We start from the raw sequence: 12,302 nt of genomic DNA, 5'->3' as shown, positions 1-12,302 counted from the left end.
GTAAGCTCATTGCACATTCTTACTGTGGTTCTCTTTTAGGAGCTTTTTGGTGCGGTCCAGGTGACTCCTCTGAGCTCTGGCTATGCCCTTGGGAGCTCCAACTGGATCATCCAGTCTCATTACGAGAAAGTGTCTTATGTCTCTGGATCCTCCTTGCTTACCACACACCCCCAGGTAATACCAAATTCTCTTCTAGCAACTCAGCTTTTTGGTTACTTAACTCAAATTCAGAATGTATCCAAGGAACCATCAGCCATTTTTAAATCTTCCAAATTTGGTTTTCTACAGATACTCTCTAGCCAAGGTAGACTATTTGAGTCTCAACATTTTGGCCTACAGGTTTCTCTGAAATAGTCCTGCTACCTTGAGGGTCATCACTAGGATTCTGAAATCCCCCAGGCCTTCCAAAGACCATAGCCTGATGTGGGACACAGATGGTTATGCAATTACTCAGCAAATATTAACTGTTTAAAATCCTTCCCAAGGGCCAAGTGTCAAGTGTCATGCACACATCTGGGTATTGGGGATTCACTGGTGCCTGTGGGTCTTTACGTTGTAGGGGAGTTGATGATGTTGGGGAGAGGATGGTGTATAGTAGGTAAACAAATAAAGTGCATGGTCATTTCCGATGAGATACAAGTACTGAAAACAGTAAAGCAGGGTGATTTTCAGAGTGATGGAGACTGGTTTAGATTGGGTGCCCAGGAAAGCCGGTGGGAAGATCTCACTTGAACTGAGACCCGGAGAGATAAACCATGTCAGCTGAGCTGAGACCCGTAGAGATAAACCATGTCAGCTGAGCGCAGTGGCTCACACCTGTAATCCCATCACTTTGGGAGGCCGAAATGGGATAACGGCTTGAGCCTAGGAGTTCAGGACCAGCCTGGGCAATATGGCAAAACCCTGTCTCTACAAAAAATACAAAAATTAGCCAGGTGTGGTGGCACACACTGTGGTCCCAGCTACTCGGGAAGCTAAGGCAGAAGGATCACTTGAGCCTGGGAAGCGGAGGTTGCAGTCAGCCGAGATTGCGCCACTGCACTCCAGTGTGGGTAACAGAGTGAGATTCTGCCTCAAGAAAAAAAAAAAAAGGCCGGGTATGGTGGCTCATGCCTGTAATCCCAGCACTTTGGGAAGCCAGGGCGAGTGGATCACTTTAGGTCAGGAGTTCAATTCCAACCTGCCCAACATGGTGAAACCCCATCTCTACTAAAAATACAAAAATTAGGTGTGATGGTGTGCACCTATAATCCCAGCTACTTGGGAGGCTGAGGCGGGAGAATCACTTGAACTCGGGAGACAGAGGTTGCAGTGAGCCGAGATCATGCTGCTGTACCCAGCCTGGGTGACAGAGTGAGACTCCATCTCAAAAAGAAAAGAGAAAAACAGAGAAATTAGCCACGTAAAGCTGTGAGTGTTTGTATTACGGAGGGATGGCCAGTGAAGGGCCCCTAAAGTAAGAATAAGCTGGGCATGTTTGAAGGGCAGAGAAGGCTATTGTGGTCGCAGCATGGAGGTCAGCAGTGAGGTCAAAGAGAGTGGCAGACACCATGTCATGTAGTGCTAGCAGGCTGTGAGGAGGAATTTTGGTTTTATTTTAATATGGAGAGGGAAACTATTGGAAGGTTTTAAGTTATTCATTCCAGTCATATTTGGCAAGAAGCCCAGCATGTATAAACATTGTTATGAATGTGATACTTACTCCTTTTTAGGTATTTGTAAATAATTTACTGTTCATTTCCTGAATGTTGGTTATTTCTATGTTTGTAATAGGGAGTGGGGGGACATTAGTTAGCTGTTGAATGGGTATATAGATACATTAGGTAACTTGTGGAAGTCCATATTACATTTATTTATCTACATCTGTTTACGGAGAGAGAGAGAGAGAGAGAGAAGGTCTTGTTCTGTCACCCAGACTGGAGTACAGTGGTGTAGTCATAGCTCACTGTAATCTCAAACTCCTGGGCTCAAGCAATCCTCCCAAGTAACTAGGACTATAGCCACCACACCTAGCCTATTTATTTATTTTTTAACATAACCTCAAATTTTTATTGTCTTCATAATAAAACCAAAAATGAAGCTAAGAACTGGATCACTTGGCCTTTTCTCCTTTTATCCCTTCCCAGTTAAAAATGCTTGTATCTCTTAGTAGCCAGCATTCTCTTAGATCTGCAGTTGGGCCCAACACTTAAGCTTCAGCACAATCTTGTTTGTAGTTTTAGCCTTTTTCCAGAAGATTGGCTTGGTCTGCCTACATAGCCACTCCTTCCTGCTATTAAGCCACTTTCCCTCGGCATACAGATCATCTTTTCCCTTCTTGTACCATGTCACTCTGTGGGATTGGTGCTAACCATGCTTCTTACACAAAGTCCAGTGGGTTTGAAGAACATTCACCATGTTAGAGCACTATCAGTAAGGAAAGAAAGAAATTATTCATTTTTTAATTACAAATAAAAATTGTATATATGGTATGCATGATGTCTTGATATATGCATGCATTATGGAATGGCTAAGTCAATAATTAACAGACCCCATTTTAATACAGGGAGAACCATGCTGTGCTCTATGTTGAACAATAGGATGTCTGAGCTGCCATTCTGTATTATTTCTTTATACCTTCTTTTATAGCCAAGTTTCATCTCAAGGTCTAGAGGGGACGTTGCTATTTTTTCCTGCATCTGGCGGAATTCTGAGGCCTTCCTGGTTATTGAAATCAAAAGCCCATCAATGTCACCATCATCTGCTTCATTGAATCAAAATTTTTTATTGGCAGCTTCTATCATTCCTGATATGTTCTTCCATAAAAGACAGAAAGATGACTTGGCTGCCAACTGTTGCGATTTGTCCTGCTTAGTTCAAAGCCTTTACAGTACTATTGATGTAATTTCCAGTAAATTATTCTTACAAGGTCCATAAATTTAAAGGGAAAATAATGTCTTGAAAGTAATGAGCAACATACCTAAGTAATTAATTTTAATTTCTAGCTGGCAACCTGTGTTATATGTAAAAAAGAAAAAAATTAGATTTTTCTCTACCCACATAATTGGATTCTGTATTGAATTGGCAGGGATGAGAAAAGTTTTGGTTTGAAAAACTTGATAGACTAATGCAGATGTTAGCAAACTGTGGCCTGGGCACTAAATGTAGCATCCCACCTATTTTGGCATATAATATTTTGTTGAAGTACAGCCACACCCACTTGTTTATGGAATGTTTATGGCTGAATATACACCATAGGCTGGACAGGGTGGCTCATGCCTGTAATCACAGCATTTTGGGAGGCCAAGGCAAGATGACTGCTTGAGCCCAGGAATTCGAAACCAGCCTGGGCAACATGGCAAGACCCCGTCTCTACAAAAAAGTTTAAAAAAACAAAAAAAAGGCCAGGTGTGGTGGCATGTGCCTGTGGTCCCAGCTACTCGGGAGGCATGAGGATTTCTTCAGCCTGGGAGGTTAAGGCTGCAGTGAGCCATGTTTGTGCCATTGCACTGTAGCCTGGGCAACAGAGCAAGACCTTGTCTCAAAAAAAAAAAGTTATAATGGCAGAATTCTACTTTAAAGTTACAGCAAACTTTGCTAACTCCTGGTCTACTTGAGTACAATCTTTACTAACTAGGAAGAATATCACAGGCTGCTGTAGAATTCTGATTAACATAGGGAAATAAGGCTTTGGATTAAGCCTGAGGCAGTAAGAATGGAGAAAAGAGTTAAAACATTGGCGGGTGTTTCATGCAAGAAACATTTGTTGAATGCCCAATGTCTTCAGAAAAGAAAGAATAAAAGTTACAGATCTTATGTCTGCATGACATTGAGAATAGTGTTAATGGCCATTCCAATTAACAAGGAAGAGTTGGCAGAGGGACATTTGTTGCAGAAGAGGGTAGTAGGTTTCATGAATGTGAATTTGAGAGAACATTAGACAGATGGAAATATGGGGCTGGAACTGGGATGTGGAGGCAAGTCTGGAGACAAACTGGAGGGTTGTCACGTTTTAAAAATCTAACCGGGCACGGTGGCTCACGCCTGTAATCTCAGCACTTTGGGAGACCAAGGCAGGCAGATCACAAGGTCAGGAGTTCAAGACCCCAACATGGTGAAACCCCGTCTCTACTAAAAATACAAAAATTAACCGGTGTGGTGGTGTTCACCTGTAATCCTAACTACTCGGGAGGCTGAGGCAGGAGAATCGCTTGAACCCGGGAGGTGGAGGTTACAATGAGCCAAGATTGCATTATTGCACTCCAGCCAGGGCAACAGAGAGAGACTCTGTCTCAAAAAAAAAAAAAATCTAAATAAAGGGCTGAGGGCCAAAGACTGATCCATAGGGAACTTTTACCAACAGACAGTGGAAGAAAGAAAAATAGTCTTGTGTAAGAATGGTTGGAGAGTTAAAGGAAAATTGAGGCCAAAGAGTGCAGCCTCCCAAAGGGAGAAGGAAGAGAACTAGCCTTTACTGAGCATGAGGTCTCAGTATTAATTTTTTAATTGATTTGATATTTAGCAACCATGCTGAATTCTCTTAATTCTAATAATCTATTTATATTATCTTGCAAAGAATTAACAGTTTTCTCACCTCTCTTCTAACCTTTGTATCTTTTATTTTTCTTATCCTGTGACTGAGCCCTGTAATACTACGTTGCACAACAATGATGATAGTGGACATCCTTGTCTTGTATAAGGCTGTAAAAGGAAAGCTTTTGTAGTTTCTTCATTAAACATCACACTTACTGCACCATTTTTATTTGTCAAGTTAAGGAGTGTCTCCTTTATCCCCAACTTTCTGATTTTTTAGAAGTCAGATATAAGTATTATACCTTATCAAATGCTTTTGAGCATGTGAGATCAACTTTGATTTCTCTCCTTTGAGACCATTAATGTAGTGAACTGCAGTGTTAGCTTTTCTCACATTTAACCATCCAGTATTCCTGGGATAAATCTTGCTTGATTACAATCTATTCTTTTTAAAATACTCTCCAGGAATGAGTTGGTGAATATTTTATTGAAGTTTAAAATCCGTAGTCATAGGTGAAAAATGGGCCCATACATTATTTTCTTGTACTACCTTTGTTTGTTGGAAACCAAGGTATATTAGTCTCATAAGGTGATTTGGGAGCCTTTCCCTCTTTTTCTAATGTCAGAAAAAATATATGAGGTAGGGATTATCTTTTCCTGAAAGTTTGGTCAAATGTTCCATAAAACTGTCTGGACCTGGATTACCATTATTGAACTATATTTTCTGGGCCAAAATTGTACCAGAATTTTGGCAGAGATTTGTCCTTTTTGCTTAGGTTTTCAAAATCATAGGCATAGAGCTATTTATAATCCTCTTTTATTTGTTTAACCTTTTTGTGTAAGTCTGTTTTCATTCTAAATTTTATTTTCATCATCTTGATCAGACTTGCCAGAAGTTTGTCTGTATTATTGATTTTATTCAAAAAATAAGTTTTTGCTTTTAATTGTTTTGGTTGTATTTTCATCCTTTGTTCTGCCCTTTATTTCCTTCCTTCCTTCTTTGGATTTACTCTGTTTAATACTTACTAAGTGTGTTTCAGTGTTTGCTTTTCCGTAAATGTATTTAAAGCAACCGGTTTCTATCTTAGTATAATTTTACTCTGTTACATTTTTGATATGCAGTGCTTTGTCATTCATCTCTAAGTATATCATAATTTTCTCTTTAATGTTCATGATTTAAATAACCAAAGGTTATTTTACAGTATAATTGTTTGTTTCTAGTCCATCCAGTCTGATTAGACATAGGATTAGGGGAAATTTTTTTAAGCATATGTTTCAGGATTCTAATCTTTTGCATTATAATAAACATATCCTGATGGACTGAAATTTGATTAGTCTTCCTTTGAAGCGCAATCTATTTTTGTAAATGTTCTACGTGTCTTGGAAAAGAACGTGTATTCACTGTTGGGTAAAATATTTCTATATGTATTTGAGTTTTTTGCATTATTCAAGTCTTATATCTTTGCTTAGCTACTGATTTCTGAAAAGGGTATGTTGTTGATTTATCTATTTCTCACTGTAGTTTTACCAATTTTTACTTTTTTAATATTTCTAAGCTGTATACTCAGGAGTCCATATATTCATGATCATTGTGTTTTATCCATCAGTTATTCTTTTTATCAGGATGCTTCGATGCTTGCTTTTTTTCTCTATAAAAACTGCATTAAAAGCCAAGAGGCTTTTTCCCATTTCATATGTGCCTGGTTTTTTTTGTTTTGTTTTGTTTTTTTGAGACAAGGTCTTGCTCTGTCGCTCAGGCTGGAGTACAGTGGTGCAATCTCAACTCACTGCAGCCTCTGCCTCCGCAGTTCAAGCAGTCCTCCCACCTCAGCCTCCCAAGTAGCTGGGACTACAGGCATATGTCACCATGCCTGGCTAATTTTTGTATTTTTTGTAGACACAGGATCTTCCTGTATTGCCCAGGCTGGTCTCAAACTCCTGGGCTCAAGCAATCGGTCCACCTTTGGCCTCCCGAAGTGCTGGGATTACAGGCATGAGCCACCGTGCTTGGCCAGGGGTTTTTTCTTAATCTAGTGTCTCTTGGTTGGTGAGCCTGTTTATGTTTCTTGTGATGACTATTGTAGTTTTGCCATCTTCTTTCATGTTTTTAGTTCATTCTTTTCCTAGTCCTTTCTTGCCTTCCTTTAGAAGGGTAAATTTCCTTCTGTATATGTGAAAATGCACATTTTATTTTTATTCTTCTGAGTTATTTCTTAGTTTATTTTTTCTGTGACTATCTTACTTATCAGTATCTGTATCTTTCCTCCCAAAGCCACACTGTCCTCGTCTCCCCCTATCTTTCTCTCTTCCTTTGCAAACCATACCCCATGCTGACCATGGTGAAACCATCTAGAATTTTAGTTCTGGGTCGTTTAGAATATACATACGGTGGTGAATATATTCATTATTGCAACGACAGTGATCTTCATTGAGATATATTGCAAGTTTTTCAACCTTACTTTCCATAAACAGGATCTCATAACATCCTGCTAGATTGACTTTTCTTCTTCCAGGAATGCTTGAGGAATGGGAATCTAGAGGGTCTTGAAGTGGTAAGCCTATGAGGCCTTGAGTTATTAAGAATGTCTTTAATTTTTTTCTCACATTTAAATGATAGCTTGGATGGATTAAAAATCAGAGGCAAAAAACTTTGATAGGATAAAGCTTTGGAAATATGACTTCATTTTCCACTTGTATCGCTTGTTGTCATTAAGAACCCTAAAGCCATTTAGATTTGCATTCCATTATATGGGATCTTGCTTTTAGAATTTTCACTTTAATATTTGTAAGTTTTACAATGATTTCTCTTCAATGTGTGTTTTTCCAGTGAATGTAGTATCTGTGAGATCTTCCAATTTCCTTTAACTTAAATAAATTCTTAGTCATATTTTAAATTACTTACTCCTGGTTGATTTTCTTTTTCTTTTTATGGTATTTCTAGTATATAGATACTGACACTTCTGTGTATTGCATGTCTCTTTTCTTGTATATTTCCCGTCTACTTCATGAAGCCTCCTGGAAAAAATCTTCCAGTTCCTGAATTCATTCTCAGCCGTATTCATGCTGCTCCTCAGCCTATGTATTGAACTCTTCATTTCCACAACTATACTTTTGTTCACAGTATTTCTAGATGTTTCTCTTTATACCTGCTCATTTTAATCGCCCTCTGTGTATTTTTGGGACATTTTAATACATATATTCCTACTCTCTGGTTCACTAATTCTCCCTGTGGGGATAGGTTTTAGCTCACCATGTTTAGTAGATGCTGCCTTCCTTGGTGGTCTTGTTTGATTCCCTGTGATCTCTTCTTGCTTGACCCTCAGGGACCCTCCTCATACCACTGCTTCAGACATTGTTTCTCCTGAGTGTCTCCCTGACTTGTCACCACTTTGCCCTTGTGGTGTGAGGGAACAAGCAAGGAGTGGCTTGGTGTTCTGTGAACCTTCATCCCACTGTTCTGGCATTTCCTTCCTCACGCAGGAGGAGTGGGGGTGTTGAACCTTCCACAATCTGTCAACTGTAATATGGAGGAAAGAAAAAAGGACAAAGCGTTTTTACCCAGCCTCTCCTCCACCCACAGTAGAGGTGATTGCCTGCCATTTTGTCCTCATTCCAAGACCCCTAGTTTCCCCAGGAATTTATTCCGGTTTTGATTTAGTTTCTCAAATTTGTCAGCTGCCCTTGCTTCTGAGCGTCTCTGTCCTCTCAGTTTAGATTCTGGGAGTGTGGCAGAGCATATTGGCTCACGCCTGTAATCCCAACACCTTGGGAGGCCAAGGTGGGAGGATTGCTTGAGCTCAGGAGTGTTCAAGACCAGCTTGGACAATATAGTGGGACCCCGTCTCTACAAAAAATCAAGAAAGAAGCTGGGCATGGTGGCACACGCGTGTGGTCCCAGCTACTCGGGATGCTGAGGTGGGAGGATCGCTTGAGTTAGGGAGGTTGAGGCTGCAGTGAGCTGTGACTGCACCAGTGTGCTCCAGCCTGGGCAACAAAGTGAGACCCTGTCTCAAAATAAATAAATAAAAATAAAAATAGATTCTGGGAGCATGCCAGCAGCTCATGCCCATATGTGGTCTTGTCAGGAGTTATAATAGACATCTTATTTTGAAATAATATTATTTTCTTCTATTTCTGATTAGAAAATTTTAATTTGTATTTATTGTAATAATTTTGGAAAATACAAAAATCTCAGAGAAAAGAGAAAAACTGTATGAATCCTGACATAAAGAGCTATTTGCAGCCTGCTTTTCTACTCTTTCTGATGAACTGTATAGTGAACTTTACTTAGGTCATCATGGATTCTACCACATGACATATGATATCTGTCTGGTGGTCTATCACGTGGATATACCATTAAATGTTTAACTCTTCGCACTGTTGGACATTTAAATGGCTTAAAACTTTTTTCCTTAAAAAAACTTATTTCAGACAGTTGTACAGTCTGCCCAGAAAAAGGGCCCAGGACACAGTTTAAAAATGATAATACTAATAGAACAAAACAAGCAGCACCTGTTGGAAAGATCCCATAAATGTATTGGCAATAACTAGCAAGCACTTTTGATTATTGAAGCCACAGCCTTTCTGGCCCTGGCTAATCAAATGAATGGATTTGCTTGTGACCTGCGAACCTGTATTTGAATACTACATTTTGTATTATGTTGGTTTGAAAAGGCAACTTAATAGTCGTATTATTTCAATAGCTTCTTGGCTACTCTGCCTGACTTCAGGGGTAGACTTGAGTTTTAGATGTGAAATTCCCCAGTATAGTATAGCAAAAGCTACATATACCTAGATGTTAGGGCTTGTTTTTATTATTTACTTACTTTATTTATTTACTTTTGAGACAGTCTCACTCTGTTGCCCAAGTTGGAGTGCAGTGGCGTGATCATGACTCACTGCAACCTCAAAGTCTATGGGCTCAGATGATCCTCCCACCTCAGCCTCCCAAGTAGCTGGGACTACAGTGCACCAGCACATCTGGCTATTTTTTTTTTTTTTTTTTTTTTTTTGGTAGAAACAGGGTTTTACCATGTTGCCCAGGCTGGTCTCGAACTCCTAGGCTCAAGCGATTCACCCATCTCAGCCTCCCAAAGTGGTGGGATTACAGGCATGAGCCAGGCCTGGTTAGTTTTAGAAAATTATCTATAATAGAATGTGACACTGATGTCCTTACCAGGCTAAGATTTGAAGTATGGAAAATTGTAGGGCATGGTAGAGTATTTTGTTGTTACTCTTGGCAGTACGTTTTCGTTTGTGTTTAGGTTTAGTTAGTTTATTGTTTTGATCTTTTCTCATCTTTCTGACCACAAAAGAGACCTGGAAAGGTATCCATCCTACCCCTTTAGCTCTTACCTGAAGGCCTTGAAGACTCTCCAACACCAACAACTTGGTCTCTGTTCTGGAATAAATTTGGAAAACCAAGCACAGCCAGTCAATGGGCTATTTCCTTCCCATATAACTTTTGGCCATGAAGCTAAGACACGTGGTTCTCTGGTTTCTAAGGCTCCTTGGGTCTATGAGGGAGAAGGAGAGGAGAGATTATTTGAAAGCAAGGATTCCACAGGGAGATGTCTGCCTTCGAGCAGTGGTTCTTAACATTTTGTGGGTCATTAACCAAAAGCCTGATAGTAAGAATCTGATGAGAACTGCTCCAAAAAAAGTAATAAAACATTTATGCACATTGACACAGACTTCGCTTTTTATTTCTGGGGACCCTGAGTTTATGGAGTCCTCAGAAGCCCATTGTTATTTATCAGGTTAAGAATCTCTGGCTTAGAATTTTGGAAAGAATTTGTCTAAGAAATGAAATAAAAGAAAATGAATTGGCATTTTCCATCCAGTCATTCCCTGAGCTTATGATGTTTTATTCTTCACTGTGGGAATTCCTTCTTATCCATGGGGTTGGAAGGCAGTGGTTGGCCTATGAGAAGGTCTCCTAGAGCTGGCACAGTTCCCGCACCTGTACTTCATGATCCTTTTCCCTTTGAAGGTCAGGGGAGTGCTCCTATTGGCTCATTTTCTTGAGGTCTTAAAGACTCTGGCACTGGTTGGGCCTGGTGGCTCCCGCCTGTAATCCCAGCACTTTGGGAGGTCGAGGCAGGAGAATTGCTTGAGCCCAGGAGTTTGAGACCAGGCTGGGCAACATGGTAAAACTCCATCTCTACAAAAAATACAAAAATTAGCTGGCCATGGTGGCACACACCTGTGGTCCCAGCTACTTGGGAAGCTGAGGTGGGAGTCTTACTTTAGCCCAAGGAGGTTGAGGCTGCAGTGAGCTGAGATCACGCCACTGCACTGCAGTCTGAGCAACAGAGCAAGATTCTGTCTCAAAAATAAATAAGTAAATAAATAAACAAAGACTGGCAGTAATATAGTTTCTTAAATCTAAAGAAAATAAATTTGGATTTCTTTTATCAAGTTTTTTGTTTTTTGGGTTTTTTTTTGTTTTTTGTTTGTTTGTTTTGAGACAGAGTCTTACTCTCTCACTCAGGCTGGAGGGCAAGGGCATGATCTCAGTTCACTGCAGCTTCTGCCTCCTGGGCTTAAGAGTTCCTCCCATCTCAGCCTCCTGAGTAGCTAGAGGTATAGGCGCACACCGCCATGCCAGGCTAATTTTTTTGTATTTTTTGTAGAGATGGGGTTTTGCCATGTTGCCCAGGCTGGTTTCAAACTCCTGGGCTCAAGTGATCCACCTGCCTTGGCCTCCCAAAGTTCTGGGATTATAGGCGTGAGCCACCGTGCCCAGCCGAATCAAATTTTTAAGAACTAAGGCAGTTGCTAGGTAGGTTTGTTTTGTTTTTTTGTAATGTTTTCTTCCCCCTGAATTTCCCCAAATGTTTTGCTGTTTCTGCAATACTATGCTCTGATTTGGAAGCTCTACAGTAAAAGTTAAACCTAATATATTTGGGGGCTAGGGTGGCAGGTAAGCTGAGCTACTAATAGTCCATGGATCAGTTGGAGGTTGGTCCCATGAAGCAAGGAGGGGGAGACCGGACAATTTACTGGCCCTCCACCTATTTCTTTCCATACTCGCTATCTTGTTTGTCTTATCTGGCTGTACAGCTTCTCTCTGCAGAATATTTCCTTCTCTCAGAAGTAATGTATACCATTTATGTGCATTTGTTTAGTTGTTCATTCATTACCTCATATAGTTAGTGATATTTCCTAAACCCCTACTTTGGGGAACAGAGTAAACTAGGCTATAGGAGAAACATGAAATTTACAGAAGTTATAATGGGGGGAGAAGATGTGTACATGCAGAACTTTTCTCCAGGGTGAGTCAAGTGGATCTGCTGCTTCCATCTCCTCACCTGCCATGACATTATAATTTGTTTCTCTCTGTCTGGACTGCTATAGGGGCCTTAAAAATGTTCTCTGTTTGCTCTCACCCACCTCCTTTAGCGAAATCTCCCGTAATTGCTGTTACCAGAATGTCATTTGCTGCTTCAGACTGTTGGCTCCTCACTGCCTGCTCTGTCAGTGGGCATGATCCTGACCTTTTTGGCCCTTTACCAATTACACTCTCTTTACTCAACTCCTTTCTCCAGCCCAAAGTACACTCCCCATCCTGGCCAAGTAGATTCATTTGGCATATGCACGCTGCCTTGCCCTGCCCATGCCCTCCCTGCCTCCTGCAGTGGGCGTGCTTCCCCTCACCTTCCTGACTCCCACTGCACTCTTTCCCACTGTGAAATTCTCACGTTTCCTACCAGACCATGTTCTTTTTATGTATTCATCTATTCAGCAAATGTTTGTTTAGTAAATGCTGTATGCCAAGCATTTTGCTA

At 40.5% G+C, this 12,302-nt stretch overlaps 1 protein-coding gene across 1 annotated transcript in view; it reads left to right on the top strand.

Annotated features, from left to right (window-relative positions):
- Window positions 1-12,302, top strand: part of INTS9 (integrator complex subunit 9) — a 118,547-nt gene that overhangs the window by 70,888 nt on the left and 35,357 nt on the right. Inside the window, exon 8 of the mRNA XM_002818956.6 lies at window positions 40-174. Within this exon, the coding sequence (XP_002819002.3) occupies window positions 40-174 (135 nt within the window). The remainder of the gene's footprint in view (window positions 1-39; window positions 175-12,302) is intronic.

The sequence above is a fragment of the Pongo abelii genome, chromosome 7, assembly GCF_028885655.2.
Source record: "Pongo abelii isolate AG06213 chromosome 7, NHGRI_mPonAbe1-v2.0_pri, whole genome shotgun sequence".
NCBI classification, from domain to species: domain Eukaryota; kingdom Metazoa; phylum Chordata; class Mammalia; order Primates; family Hominidae; genus Pongo; species Pongo abelii.
The sequence above is the reverse complement of the archived record's forward strand: the minus strand, read 5'-3'. Positions and strand labels throughout refer to the sequence as shown.